General features: G+C 36.4%; 1 protein-coding gene across 3 annotated transcripts in view; it reads left to right on the forward strand.

Moving 5' to 3' along the window:
- Window positions 1-16,536, forward strand: part of RADX (RPA1 related single stranded DNA binding protein, X-linked) — a 63,602-nt gene extending 47,066 nt beyond the window's left edge. For all 3 annotated transcript variants that reach the window (XM_082447546.1, XM_082447548.1, XM_082447547.1), the window contains 3 exons: window positions 51-341; window positions 7,579-7,746; window positions 14,925-16,536. In XM_082447546.1, coding sequence (XP_082303672.1) covers window positions 51-341; window positions 7,579-7,746; window positions 14,925-15,055 — 590 coding nt within the window. In that variant the 3' untranslated portion in view covers window positions 15,056-16,536. The remainder of the gene's footprint in view (window positions 1-50; window positions 342-7,578; window positions 7,747-14,924) is intronic.

Consider the following 16,536-nt stretch of genomic DNA (forward strand, 5'->3'; position numbering starts at 1 on the left):
ATTTGGTTAGTTTATAGGTCTCAATTATGTTAATCTCGCTTCTTTAACAGGTCGAGAAAGCACAAGCACTGGTAGCAAAGGGAAAGCCAGAAAAACTATAAGTGATAAATGGGAAAGTCAGACGTGGAGAGAGAAAAAGTTCGGCTTAATAGATCACCTACAATACGGCTGTATTTATCCTGAAAGTATTCCACGGAGATTTGTTTTAGAACACAGAAATTTTCTTACTGAGCAGTATAATTCTCAGCCTGCAAAATACATACCACAAGAAGGAAGGCCCCCAAAACTTTATGAGTTTAAGAGTGCCCTAGTCCTTGGACATTTTGAAGTAACCATCTTAGGTAAGTCACCTGTTCTTCTCTTTGAATATTGTTAATTTGACATAATTTAAATATAGATGATACTATTTTGCTTTAAAAAATTAAGCACTCCACCTCCCCACCACCAAAAAAGTTAAGCCCAAGGAGAACTCCTGTTTGGCTCAAACCAAAGGAATGGAGCACTAATTCTGGAATACATTAAGCTTTAATTGTGGGCTTTTAAATATTGGCAAGTCCTTGGAAAGTACTGGGGAGAGAAGAATGGGAACCAAGGGAACTTTCCTTAGCTCTGACTCTCCTACTACCTCTAAAACTGATTCTCTTCTCCTTTAGCCACCATTTTCTTGCTCATATTCTCTGCTTCTTTCTCAGTGCATCTGAACCACTGAAGGGTAAAATGTAGGTTAAAGAGAAAGGCATACTAATTGAGAGAAAATCCTATGAACAGACGTCTGTTTAGCCTGTGAAGAAAATAAAATGCTCAAGTAACTTAGGTTGAACAGAAGGAAGCTATTCAAAAAACTATCTTGTCTGACAAGGGACAATAAACTGATTTTCTCAGGTTGTTCTAAACTGACAAGTAGCTATAGAACTTATAAAAATTTAAAGTCAACACATTTTTAAACTTATGTTTATTTATTTTTATTTATTTATTTATTTTGGCTGCGTTGGGTCTTTGTTGCTGCACGCGGGCTTTCTCTAATCGCGGCGAGTGGGGGCTACTCTTCCCTGCAATGCGCAGGCTTCTCATTGTAGTGGCTTCTCTTGTTGTGGAGCACGGGCTCTAGGGCACGCGGGCTTCAGTAGTTGTGGCCCACGGGCTCAGTAGTTGTGGCTCACGGGCTCTAGAGCGCAGGCTCAGTAGTTGTGGTGCACGGGCTTAGTTGCTCCACGGCATGTGGGATCTTCCCGGACCAGGGATCAAACCCATGTCCCCTGCATTGGCAGGCAGATTCTCAACCACTGTGCCACCAGGGAAGCCCAACTTACGTTTATTTTTTTTATTTTTTATTTTTTTATAAATATTTATTTAGTTAAGTTTAAGTCTACCATCTTGCTCTTCTTTTTTTTTTTAATTTTGCCAGTATGTTCTTGTTCTCTAATTTCTGCTTTCTTAACCCCTTTTAATTTTTTTTTCTATTATATTTTTATTATTTATGGCTGTGTTGGGTCTTCGTTTCTGTGCAAGGGCTTTCCTCAGTTGCGGCAAGTGGGGGCCACTCTTCATCGCGGTGCGCAGGCTTCTCACCATCGCGGCCTCTCTTGTTGCGGAGCACAGGCTCCAGACGCACAGGCTCAGTAGTTGTGGCTCACGGGCCCAGTTGCTCCGCGGCATATGGGACCTTCCCAGACCAGGGCTCGAACCCGTGTCCCCTGCATTAGCAGGCAGACTCTCAACCACTGCACCACCAGGGAAGCCCCCTTACGTTTATTTTTAAAGTTTGTTTCTCATGAATGAAAAATGTACACAAAAATTAATTATAAAATAAAATCTTAACCAAAATGAGCTACTCTCTAGGTTTTTAATTTGTACTTGAAAGGAAGATCTTGTTACCTTAAAATGAAAGAATGATGAAGTGCCATTGGTAAGTTAATTAAATGCCTGAAAGAAGATGCATTTCATAAAGTTTTACACCTACAGTACTGAAGTGAATTACCTTGCTCTTTATCAAGATTCCTGTTTCCCCTTTACTCTCTCCCACTCCTTCTTCCCTACCTCGTCACACATAAATATGTACATACATGTGATTGTGTATATGTATATAATCTATGAAAAGTATAAATTCCCACTGAGTCTGTTAGACCTTCTCAGACCTAAGTTTCAAATGCTTCTTTTTCCTAGACTGCATTGCTTGGTATCTTTTGGTAACTTATAAATGTTAGTTTTATATCTAGGAAACAAAAATTATAGCGGCGATTTTTCGTACATCACAAAAAGTAACCATGAAAACCATGAGTTCATCTGGAATCACAGAAATTGAATACTTCTCTTCTTTTCAACATCACTGATCCTCTAAACATCTCAGCTGTCTTATAAGTATTGTGAACCTTTGTAGCTTTACTATGCATCACCTAAAAGCAAGAATCAGATATAAAGAAGACAAATTTGTCATTCTGCCGAACCAGCTGTAATCCATGTTAGAATTGGGCTGTTTTATATCCTACCATTTTTCAAAGACATAAGTGGATTTACAGGGATAAAAGACAGTGAAAAATATGCCATGTATGGATAAAACAAAACAGAGCATTTAAAAGGATACAGAAAAAGTAGGTATTACTAGGTGCCTGTAAATAACAAATTATTACCATTCGGTAGTAATTTTCTGTGAGCTTTCTGGCAGGAAGGGAGAAAAAGGATTGTTCCTGATGAGGTACTTAATTTTAAAGGTAAAAGAAGCCTGGATATCTTCTAGTCGTAACCCCCTAGCAAGGTAAAAGCCAGGCCATGATTAAAAATCATGTCCTAATCCCCTACCCCTATACTGTCCCTCCCCCTTCCCTCTCCCCGCTGATAACAACTAACTTGTTCTCTATATCTGTGAGTCTGCTTCTTTTTTGTTATACTCACTAGTTTGTTGTATTTCTTTAGATTCCACATGTAAGTGATATCATATAGTATTTGTCTTTCTCTATCTGACTTATTTCACTTAGCATAATGCCCTCCAAGTCCATCCATGTTGCTGCAAATGGCAAAATTTCATTCTTTTTTATGGCTGAGTAGTATCCCATTGTACACGTATACCACATCTTCTTTATCCATTCATCTGTTGATGGTCACTTATGTTGCTTCCACATCTTGGCAATTATAAATAATGGTGCTATGAACATTGGGGTGCATGTATCTTTTCAAATTAGTGTTTTTGTTTTTTTCAGGTATGTACCCAGAAGTAGAATTGCTGGGTCATCCGGTAGTTCTATTTTTACTTTTTTGAGAAACTGCCATAATGTTTTCCACAGTGGCTGCACCAATTTACATTCCCACCATCAGTATGCAAGGGTTCCCTTTTCTCCACATTCTTGCCGACATTTGTTATTTGTGTTCTTTTTGATGATAGCCATCCTGACAGGTGTGAGGTGATATCTCATTGCTCTGCTATTTTAGTGTGAAAGCAGCCATAGACAATGTGTAAATGAATGTGCATGGCTATGTTTGAATAAAACTTTATTTTTAGACCCTTAAATCTTGAGTTGCATATAATTTTCACATATCACAAAATATTCTTCTTTAGATTTTTTTTCAACCATTTAAAATGAAAAAAAGTTTCCTAGCTCATGGGTTGTACAAAACCAGGTAGAGGCTATATTTGACCCTCCCCCCAACCAACTCATAGTTTGCTAACCCCTCTTCTAGAGTCCTGTTTTTAAATAAAACTGATTAAACCAATCAAGGCAGATAAGTCTGTATGATTTTTAAAGTTCTTCCAACATGAAGTTTGTCCAGCCTACACTGATACTACCTTCTAGTGGTTTATTGTCCCTCTGCTGTATCTTGCTGATCTCTGGAGGACCCAGTAATTTTGAAGTGTCTTATTCTGGGAGCCAGAAAGGTTATTCAGACCATAACCCTGTTACTTGGTCATTAGCTCTGACTGGTCTAGGGTGAATTATTATTGAAAATATTGAACGGAATTTGTGATCTTACCTCCCACAATTCTAATGGCTCCCAACAACCAACTGGGTACTGTGGCAATATCAGAAACCCATCTCAGAAGTACCAATTCTCGTGTTAAAATTCTTGCTATGCCATCTCACTTGACTCAAATAAGTAGATAGTATTAATAAGTGCTAAAATCTCAGCCCATTGCCTTTTATGTAATAACACACTTCAAAGAGAAGATACTGGGATGGAGTAACAGACTAAATTTTCAATGCCTTTAGCCCAGGTACAAAATTTTTAATCTATTGGTCAATTTTAAGAATTATTTCTCCCTTTAAATATAAGAAGGTATTTTTCAAAAGCTTTATTGGACTCATAGATGGTATTAGTATATCATTGACTCTGCCAACACTAATTTAGTTACCCATGAAATGCTATGAGTCGGTTAAAGCTTAAGAGTTCCCTCTTCAATTTGCATTTGACTTAGACAATAAGGAAAATATTCAGCCAGTCTTTAGTAAACCTCTGAAAGCCATCTGTTTATCTCTTGGAAATCAAGAGATACAAACCCCAGTAACAATAGGTATAATTTAAGGAGAGCTGTCAAGACAGTATTTTCTAGACTTTTTGTCAAAAGATTTTTTGTCAAAAATTTTTTATATGGTTTGTTCTTTTCCTTTTCTGCAAAATGCATTTAAATGATAATTTAAAATTTTTAATAGCATTAATTGTAACATCAAAGTAATGTAATATGCTATAGTTACATGGAAATCATAAGGCTTTACTTACCTTGCTTTTTTTCTCCTATTAAAGCAACCAAGCAGGCCAACATAATTCCTGCCCTCCTTGGTACTGGCCTGCAAGCTCAGGACCAATTATTTGTACCCCTGAGGTATGCCTCCTTCCGTACTGAAGACTACTTGAACCATTAACTGAATAGCACTGGGTTCCCTCACTCTTGGTTCCCTAACTGGCTATATCCTTAGGATATTCTATCCCACTGGCGTGCTTCCCATTCTTGTATCTTGAATGGAGCAGCACACTGGATTATATGGGTTCCAGAGCTGGTTACTGTTGCCACCCCTTAATTCTGTCCCTTATTCCATTGCATAATAAAAGTAATTTAATCCTTAAACCTTAAGTAGCTACTATCAGATTTCATCAGTGTAAGACACACTTTTTTTTCCCCATATTTTAACATCTTTGAAAATTGATATGGATCTTATAATCGGTGTCATGCCTTTGTTTAGTTGGTAGCATTTTTCTTTCTTAGTGGTATATAAAATAATGATCATCTTAAAAATCAGTGGTATCTTAGATTCCATGAAATATGGTATATGCCAAGTACCCTTAGCTAGGTGCTGGGATTACAAATTGCCCTCCTCCGCAACACACACACACAAACACACACACTTTTCATTGGAAAAGAAATTCAGTGATAACAAAGAATTTGAGAGGAAGGTATATAAATTGCATACAATACACTTTACAAAAGAGGAATATGAGCTTGTTTGATTTTATATCTTCCTCTAATTTTTAATATAGTCCACATATATTATCACATTTACCTAGTTAGTATGTTGTAAGTTATTTAAGTAACACATAAACAGTAAGTCACCATTGAAGTGCATTATACATGTACATTGGGAGGATGTTTGTGTTCATCTCTTTTGCTGTTGGGAATATGGATGAATTCATATTTGGACACAATGCACAAATGTCCTGAAGTCTAATATTTGAAAATTATAGGTTAAAAATACACACATATACATTCTTTTGCTCAATTTAACAAATATTTACTGAGCACCTAAGGCATGCCCAGCACTGTTCTGGGGGCTGAGGTTACATGTGTTAATGCAACAGATAACAGAGCCTATGGTAAAATGAGATGGTGATAAGTGCTAGAAGAAAAGGGTTGGAGAGTGCTGTTGTAGGAAGGGGCTAAATTTTAAATAGAGTTGTCAAGGGAGGTCTCCCTGAGAAAATAACATTTCACCAGACACCTGATGGAGGTGAAGGAGCAAGCCGTGTGTTTATCTGGGGAAAGAACATTCTATGTACAGGAACATCAAGTACAGAGGCCCTAGGCGTGTTTACTTATACATTTGCACTCTGAACTCTAGTTTTAACCAAACAACTCATGATGAATTTTACCAATAATGTTGAAGCTAAACTCACAGCATTCTGTAATTTAGAAAGCAACTCATAATAGTATCAGTGACACACTGATAATGAAGCTATCTTCCTGAAAATATCAGGACTTCCAACTTCTGATATTTTCTCAATTCTAAAGCATACTTTTTTTTTTTTACATTTGCAAGTTGGAATGCATCTTATGGTCAATGGGTACATTAATGCAGTGTTTCCTTTTTCATTAAAAAACTGTTACTAAATTGATGGTATGTCTTAGAGTTAGATTTGGTATTAGAATCAAGGAAATGGGATGCCATCGTGTGCACATTGACATGAGTTTTGCAGCATTGCTAAGAGTTCTGAGGTAGCTATACTTATAATACTGAATTGGAATCCACAGTAAATTCTAGATGGCATGACTATTTTAGTTTATGAATACCAGATTTTAGTAATCCTTAAAAAGCTTTAAGTAGCCCTTAGTTGTTTGTTAAGTTAAAGCTATGGAACTTAGTGTCATTTGCCCATAAAAAACAAAGAACGGACTTGCATTTCTGGATCAGTTTACAGCTTAGCTGGAAGGACTTGTTTTCTTATCATTTGCTCCTACTCCATACTTCAGCATTGCTATAGGGCTGAATAGGAGAGATACAGAATCTACGGGACTTGCTGACTAAAATATCAGGGAAGAATGAAAGGGAGGAGTTAAGGATAACTTCTAGGTTTCTGGTTTGGGTGACTGGGTGGAATTCAGAGATTTCAAGATGTGCTCTGTGCGTTTACCCTTGCTCCAGCCAAGATGGTCTCCTTAACTCTGGTCTTTACTTCTGGCTTCTCCCTGTCCTGCCTGAGATACCCTTCTCTCTGTCTATTTAAATGTTACTCATCCTTTAATACCCAGCTCAAACCCTTGCCTCTAGGAAGTCTTTTTTTATCCACCCTAGTTGACATTGACCCTCATAAAGAGATAACAGACACAGGTCAGGATTCATGTTGGTTGTTTCCCCATACTGCAACCTTTTCTAGCCCTAATGGTGAGTGATTAAAGTTTTTCTTGTATATTTGAGGACAAATGGAACCTTGTTACTACCATCCCTGGCCTTGCTTGAGTCTTATATCCTGAAGTCCAAATGGCAGTAAGTGAACCAGTAGTTACCTCTGAATTCTCCTATCCTGTAATGGCACCTGTCATGAATGATGAAGAAAACACCCTACATGTCTTCATTTATGTGACCAGGCTATCCTCTGGATATTGAAATTTAAGCCTTCTGTCAATATTAAAAGATTTGGGATTGTTATTTCCAGTGGTGGAGATAGATTGCTCCAAAGTGTCTCCTCTTTCAACCAATAGCATGTATTCATAAATGTTTGCACAGGAAAGGGTTTAGTTCCTAGTTTTGTAAGTTTTTTTTTTTTTTACAGTTTTGAAGCTATTTGGCACATGTGCGGGTCAAACCAGCAAATCTGGCCACGTTAGCACCATGTACTAACCCACTGCACTTTTAATAAAGTGTGATTTTTCTTTAACAGGTCTGAATCATGAGATAGCAATCAGTGTTGCATTCCTCCCCGAGTATTCTCCGGAAGATGTCCGAACATCTCAAATAGGCACATTATTAACCTGCATGAATTACAGCTGTGTGTTTCCAAAGGAATTAACTGGCAATGACAAATTGCAAGGTCCAAGAGCACTTACAGGTAAGACAATCTCAGGATCTTTTCACTCAGAAAATAAAATTAATTAATATTGCAAACAGTCCTAACCTTAAGATGTTATTGTATAAATAGTTCTAGCCTTAACATTTGGTATAGTTTAAAGAGTTATTAGGTAAAAGTACCCAAAGACTTAATAAATGAGAATATTTTTTTAAATAAAATTGGATAGATTAATGGTTTCTATTCCAGGCAGGCATTAAGAATGTTCTCTTATAATACATTTTTAAATGTAAGTATTCATTAGACCTAAGTGGTATGCACATGGAGCAGTGCAACTTCTACTCTTCTCTCCTTTTAATTCAGGCCTTTCACCTTATATTTGCCTGAAATCTCAATACCTCCATAGTATAGTACAGTACAGTTGTTTTCTCTTATAAATGTTCAGTTATTCAAGTGCTATGCAATAAATTTCTTCAGGACTGCTAGGAGTGTACGTAATCCCAGTAGTGAAACCCTTCAACCGACTAATTGTTTAGGCTACTACATAATATCCTGAACTTTAAATCATTTCTATATACCAGTAAAATTATGTGTCCAATTATAATTATCCTATTCACTTTCTGTTGTCATTTCTGTTTCCTAAGCATGTGGTAAAGTTTCTAGCCATTTTCACTGAGCTTATAAGAATATTACACTTAAAAAAGCTTTAAAGAAAGCCTTTATTATCTTGGGATTTTTGTGGTGGATCTTTCTAAGCTGATGAAACCCTTGAGTGGGTGTTGTTTTTAAACAAGTCTTATGAGCTGTACCTGATGATGAAGTAACTTTTGGCAGTAATGGTTACTGCAAACTGAACTTGAGTGTCTAATTTTGTAAGAGATGAGGTTTTCTATTTTTCCACAGTCCATTTTAAAGATGGTATATTAGTTAACTTGCAGTATTACTTCTTACATTTCAGCTCCTTAGACTTACAGTAACCCGGATTTCGTAATTAGGGCCCTAATATGTACTTTAAATATTTGTGCACTCATGTTCTTGCTTCATGCAGTACCCACTTCTGTCACGTTTCTTCTGCTATATGTGTATGTTATTATTGATATAAAAAAATCAAGGCAAAATCCTCAGGTATCTACTAGTTGCTAGTGCCAGTAGTCTTCCAGCAGTCACTAACATGGTCAAGTGAAAATACCTGGTACCATACTGCCAAAGCAGTTAGTATTTGGGACATGAAGGGCAAGAATCACTAGAAGAGAAAAGTGATGTAATCAAAAGCAAGGTGATTTGTTTTGAACATGGAATACCGTATTTTTCATGACATAATGATAGTGTCCGTTTAGCTCTGTGCAAAGCATTGTGCCTGGGCATTTTACATAAGTTACAACTAATCCTAACAAGAGACTTTCAAGGTAAACATTATTATCCCCTATTTATAGATGATTAGACTGAAAATCAGAGAGACTCACCAGCATGGGTAACAGCTAGGATCTAAACCCAGATCAGTCTGATTCAAAACATTTCTATTCCCTCCATAATTACAAACTGAAAGATAAAAATATACAGAATAATGTAATGCAGTGGTTTATAGTATAACATTGGTATCATCTTTTAAACATTTTTATGAACTAGTTTCTTTTTTATTATAAAAGCTATACATGTTCACAATTTAAAAATTCAAACAATACCAAAAGGCACAGGGTAAAAGTGAAAGTTCCCCTCCCTGCCTTTGAAGGTCTATCCCCTTCTGCCAACCCACTCACCCACTCTCTGGAGGTAACCAGTATTCTCTGAATCCTTTAAGAAATTATTTTTGCATATAACAGTATATTCTGTCTCTCACACACGCATACACATACACTCTCTCTCTCTTAAGTACACACAAATGGAATTATAGTAAACATGGTCTCATAACCTACTTTTTCCTTTTAACACTGTGTTTTGAATAACTTTCATATTAGTATAGAGAGAGCTACCTTTTTCGTTTTAGTAACTATAAATATTCCACTGTGTAGATATACCTGTATTTACTTAATCAGTCCCCTAATGATGGACATTTAGATTGTTTCCAAATGTTTTTGATATTAGCAAACAGTACTGCAATGAGTATATCTATCTGTGTGTATGTATATAGTATAATCTTTGTGCACTTACACATCTGTAAGATGAATTCTTAGATGCCACTGACTCAAAAGATATATGCATTTAAAATTTTGGTAGATATTGTCAAAATGTCCTTCAAAAAGGTTATAACAAGTTACACTTTAACCAAAAGAAAGAGTGCCACTTTACTCGCACCCTTAGAAATACTAGGTGTTATCAGTCTTGTTAATCTTTGGCAGACGATAGGCAAAAAAGTATTATATCATTATCTACATTTGCATATCTTAATTATTCTAAGCTTGAATATCTTCCTATGTTTATTGGCCATTTATATTTTTTCTTTCTATGAACTTTCTATGCTAGCTTTATTTTTTCCATTTTTCCATGAGCATTCTTTTTCTTATTAATTTGTAAGTTCTCTTTGCATATTGAAGAAATTTACCCTTTATTGTGTGTTGCAGTACTTTTACCAGTTTGACATTTATTCAGTGGGAATCTTGATATTTTAAGTAATTTTATTTTTATGTACTCAAATATATCAATCTTTCATTTCTATGGCGGCTGGTTTTATGTCATACTCAAAAAGGCATCACTCAGTCCAAGATTTTTTTTTAATTCACTATGTGTTTTTCTGATACTTTTATAGCTTTGTTTTTTTACTCATATATAATTTGTACTGTGATAAAATATACATAACATAAAATTTACCACTTTAACCATTTTTAATTGTACAATTCAGTACACTTACACTAAGTACATTTACAATGTTGTGCAACCATCATCGTTACCCATTTTCAGAACATTTTCATCATCCGAAAACAGAAACTCTATACCTGTTAAACAATAACTCCCCATTCCCCCCTCTCCCTAGCTCCTGGTAACCTCTTATTTTACTTTCCGTCCCTATGAATTTGCCTATTCTAGGTATCTCATATAAGTGAAGCAATGCAGTTTTGTCCTTTTGTGTCTGGCTTATTCACTTAGTATAATATCCTCAAGATCCATCCATGTTGTAATATATATCAGAATTTCATTTCTTTTTATGACTGAATAATATTCTGTTGAATGTATGTACCACATTTTGTTTATCCATTCATCTGCTGATGGACATTTGGGTTGTTTCCATTTCTTGGCTGTTATGAATAGTTCTGCTGTGAGTATTGGTATTCAAGTACCTGTTTAAGAAGTCCCTGCTTTCAATTGTTTTAAGAATATCCCTAGGAGTGGAATTGCTGAGTCATATGGTAGTTCTATATTTAACTTTTTGAGGAACAACCAAACCATTTTCCACAGCAGCTGCATCATTTTACATTTTCACCAGCAACGCATGAGGATCCCAATTTCTCCACATCCTCGCCAACACGTTATTTTCTGTTTGTTTGTTTGTTGATAACAGCCATCCTAAAGCAGTATCTCATTGTGGTTCTGACTTGCATTTCCCTAATTACAAATGATATTGAGCATCTTTTCATGAGCTTGTTGGCTATTTGCATATCTTCTTTGGAGAAATGTCGATTTAAGTCCTTTGCCCATTTTTGAATTGGGTTGTTTGGGGGATTTTTTGCTTTTGATAATATGGCTTCATTTTTATAATTTAAAATTTTAATCCATTTGGAATTTATTTTGGTATAGAGAATGAGATAAGGATCCAGCTTAATGTTTTTCCAAGGGATTAGCCATAGTTCCCAAATCATTTATTGAATAATACTTACTGTTATGGTATTGTAATTGGTATTATATTTAACTATGAAGTACAAGGAGATATATATATATATATATATATATATATATATATATATATATATATATGTGCACATATACACACATATATATATCCCACCTCTTTGAAAGCATTGTTTCCATTGATAAACATTTCAGAAGCATAACATGATATGGAAAGGTTTTAACACATGTAAGAAATAATTTTGTTATTCTCTGGATAATCAGGGTTTCCGATATTATTTTCAGAGGCAGGAATACCACACTATATTACAAGATAGGTTAGACTGTGCTGCAGTACAAAGCAATTCCAAAGTCTCAGTGACTTAATACAGTAAAAATTTATTTCTTGCTCAAGTCAAGTCTGATGCAATCAGTTATTAGCTTTCTCCCCAGCAGTGATTCAGGAATCCAGCATGCTTCCATCCTGTTGCACCTCCAACAGGAACAAATGGCTTCTAGGGTTGTCTAGGCAGAGGAAGAAAGAGATGAAGGAGACACTGACTTTTAATTTTGTTGGACCCAAACTGCCACATCATTTCCGCTCACATTCTCATTTGCCAGAACTTATTTACATGATCCCAAGCTAACTACAAGGGAGGCCAGGACACTTTGTCTCCCATGTGACCATGAAGAGGAAATGGAGTGGCAAACACACAGCATTGCCTTTGTCACACTCACCTTCTGCATATGTGATGTTCCTAAAAATGTACAATTTTAGTAATTCCAACATTTTAAATTGACATGTAGAGAAGCTCATTTTATAGGTAAAATCTATAATCCTTTTAAAACAATTCCTTTGTAATATAAATAATAACATTGTAATTTAATACTAGGTTTTCTTAAGTAGAAAATGATGGTTGCTGGCATTTAATTAAGAGCTTACTATGTGTCAGCTACCATTCTAAATGCTTTTACATGCATTTAATCCTCACAACAGCCTATGATATAGGTACTAGATGAGCAGATTGAGGCGCAGAGAGGTTGTCATTTGCACAAGTAGGCAGAGTTACCTAAACAGAAGGCTTACTTATACGTTATGTTGCAGGTACTACGTAAGTCATTATTTGTAGAATGATATGATGACAATTAGAATTATTAAGGTTTGGGTTTCTGCTGTTAGCATCAAATCTGAAGATCTTGAAATCTTTCCAAAGCATCTGGATTAAAGTCCATCCCACTCAAAGAAGAAGAAAATTATATAGTACCAGCAGTTGTTATTATATTCATTGTGCTTTAGTGAACTTGCACAATTTTAAATCATTCATCAGATTTTGTGACATGCCTAGCAGATGTGACTGTCCTGTGCAGCTAATGAAGCCTAAGCTTGAGGAGCTCTCACTTGTGTAAATCCCTTCCACAGCCCTTCTGGGGTTTTTGTGTGTGTGTGTGTGTGTTGTTGTATTTTGTTTTTTCTTTCATAAAGAGGGCCCCCAAATAGTATACCTTTCAAGCTCCACAAAATCTAGATCCACTACTGGCCCTTGGTCACAATTTTGTAGAGATGTAGCTCTAGCACAAAAGGTTAAGAGCCCATGCCTTGATGCCACACTGTCTGGATTAGAATCACCCTGTGACTTTGCTTAAGTTACTTAACCTCTAAATGTTTTAGTTTTCTCATGTTTAAAATGAGGTCTTTGTCATGTGTAACCACTGAAGTCTGTGATACAGTAGCTTGGTAGTGGTCAGTTAGTGTTTTGAAAGAGATTCCTTAAATACCATTTTAGCCAAGAAGAAGAAGAAGAAAAGAAAAACATTACTTTCTCACTTTTTGCAGATTGGCTCTGTGTTGTGGCACTCCTTCAGTGCTTTGCCAAGATGTTTATGACTCTGTCTTAGCCCTCACTTCCTGCTCTACAGAGACTGATGGTCAGCCAGAGGTGAACAATGAGAGTTTTCTCAGGCCTTTTCTGAACATGCATCCAGCACTGGGCATACATGTGGCCTTCTTGATTCCTTGGAATACACAGGAGCTCTTAAAAGCCCATATTCCCCCACGTATCTCTTTCCCCAGCCCCTTCCTCCCCAGGCTTTTTGGTCTGTCTATTGCTTGTCCCAACTTTATACCCTGCCCTATCTGCTCTGACAAATGCTTTTGCCTTTATATGCTTTCAACAGAAGCCTTTGGGAAAGCTACCCTAGTCATGGGATGCTCCAAATTGGGTGAAACACAAGCAAGCTCTTGCATCTGACCTTGAGGGAGCTGCCTGACAGGTCAAAATACACAACCACATCTTTGAGAATAAGGTCTGTGTAGCTCCCTCTGGTGCTAGCAACCTGCACCAAGAGTACGAGCTGCCATCTTCATGGCTGCTACTGACCTGGGGAGTAGGCGGGCAATTTAAAACACCACAGCACACTCTTACCACAGTGCAACAGCTTCTTTCTTCATTAATCTTTCACCAAGTTGTTAAGTTTTTGTCTAGATTCCAGAGTTCTGGAAAAGTTGATCTGAGAGTTTTTTGCCAGCTTATAAGTTGCTTTAGTGGAGGAACAGAGCCCTGAAATTCCATACTCTGCCATTTTCATCAATGTCACTCACCCGATCCATTCTTGATAAAGCTTCTTAAGAATATCCAAAGCTAAGTGTTAGTTAATAAAGCCACTTAAAAGGAAACATACTTTAAAAGAAGCTTCTTTTTTTTATTTTGCTTTATGTCTTGTAAGTTTTGCAAATAATTGATGATTGAATTTCAAAATAGAAAAATTTACCTTTGTATTTCATTGAAGGGTAGTAAGAAGTTGTTTACTTGGCACCTAAATGACCTTGAAAATATGTAGATTTACTTTGCTTCACTAAATAAATAAATAAATAAACAAATAAATAAGGCTTTGGAGTACCAGCCTGTATCTTGACATTTTTGGTAGCATCTGTTTGATGTATTCACTGTTATTGGCAGAAATTACTATATTATAACTTTGATGAATGTGTGTGATGAATTGGAGGGAAGAGGGAGAAGATGAGAGACACTGTTAATTATAAGAAAAAAAATCAGGGGCTTCCCTGGTGGCACAGTGGTTGAGAATCTGCCTGCCAGTGCAGGGGACACGGGTTCAAGCCCTGGCCTGGGAAGATCCCACATGCCGCAGAGCGACTAGGCCCGTGAGCCACAATATCTGAGCCTGCGTGACTGGAGCCTGTGCTCCGCAACAAGAGAGGCCGCGATAGTGAGAGGCCCGCGCACCGCGATGAAGAGTGGCCCCCACTTGCTGCAACTAGAGAAAGCCCTCGCGCAGAAACAAAGACCCAACACAGCCATAAATAAATAAATAAATAAATAAATAAATAAATAAATAAATAAATAAATAAAAAGAAAAAAAGAAAAAAATCAGCTTATGTGATACTAAATCCAAGTAAATATTTAACTATTTTACAATACTTACCATCTGCTTTTTACTTTTAGGTGATATTATAAAAGCAGCAGCTGAACTGGATAAAGTGCATATCGTCGGTATCTTGGATATCTGTAATTTAGGTAAAAATAAAACAGAAGTCTATTTACACAAAATTTATAGACCAGATAAAACTTCTTAAAAATTGGCAAATGAAATTATTAAAGGTTATAAAGAGGGCATTGTTTTAAAGATATTCTGTCATTTTGTTGGTAATTTCAGTAACTGTTTCTCAGAAAGAATATTACAAGTTAAGTGGTTTTATGTTCATCTTGTATTCGGAGCTCACACGCTTCATTTTAAATTCATTCTTTGGAAAGGTCATTGAAACAATTTGTGTGTATCAGGAAAATTCATCTTACTTCTTTCTATATGACTGTTATCTTGACTTGTGATAATTTGTGTTCACTGTTCTATTTGTGAAGTATACTTTTATCCTAAAGCCTCAGCATAAGGCATCCCAACTTAAGAGTAACTTTTCATGGACATTTAACATCCTTCCATTTTTATTCGGCTATAATGGGAAATTTTGAATTGCTGATTTGAGGATTAAATTCTCCTAAAGTGGTCAACCTGAATTTCTCAAAACCAAGGTAGTTTCTATCATTTTCAAAAGCACACACGGATTGTTATGTTCCATTTGCCTTGGTCTTTAGTTTGGTCAGCTGTACAAAGAGCATGCTAAATTAAATTGTTTTAAGGTTTTCTACTCCCTAATGTGACTTCATATCCTTTGAATTTCTAAATGTTTTGACCAGTGTGTGGTCTTAAAGCCAGAGGCTACAGTATGTCTGTATTCTTGCTATGTTCATTTGTAATTTTGGTACATGTAATGTGAGTTTAAATAGTGAAAATTTATCTCAAATTAACATTTTAAGTGCTCATATTGAAAGTATAAAAGAGTAGCTAAGGGAATTGATTTTATTCTGGTTGTCTATCTTACTTCATTTTAACTGTAAATGGCCATTCCACATGTGCAAGATTCTGTGATTGACATCTACGTGGTTAGTTAGATGAGCCAAAATGACCATCACTTGAGTTAAAAAGTACTGTTTCAAGATGAATTCGATTGTGGTTAAGCTATTAACTTGTAGGCTTCCTTCTAGCCCTGTGGTTCTGTAATTTCATATGCTATACATTTTAAATGTGTTGGGCATCATGAACCTAAAGACAGATGCTACAGTTTTTTCATAAATGTGTTCAATCTTTTGTTCTTTAAAATTGTGTTTAAACATTAATTAAAATAGGGAATCCTTCTCATGTTAAAATTTTGAGTGGGGGCTTCCCTGGTGGCGCAGTGGTTGAGAATCTGCCTGCCAATGCAAGGGACATGGGTTCGAGCCCTGGTCTGGGAAGATCCCACATGCCACGGAACGGCTAGGTCCGTGAGCCACAACTACTGAGCCTGCGCGTCTGGAGTCTGTGCTCCGCAACAAGAGAGGCCGCGACAGTGAGAGGCCCGCACACCGCGATGAAGAGGGGTCCCCGCTCACCACGGCTAGAGAGGGCTCTCGCACGGAAGTGAAGGCCCAACACAGCCAAAGATAAATAAGTAAATTAAAAAAAAAAAAAAAAAGGCAAAAAAAAATTTTTTGAGTGTATTATTAAAGAAGTTAAAACCTA

The sequence above is a fragment of the Balaenoptera physalus genome (genome assembly GCF_965194825.1).
Source record: "Balaenoptera physalus genome assembly, chromosome: X".
In the NCBI taxonomy this organism is placed as follows: Eukaryota; Metazoa; Chordata; class Mammalia; order Artiodactyla; family Balaenopteridae; genus Balaenoptera; species Balaenoptera physalus.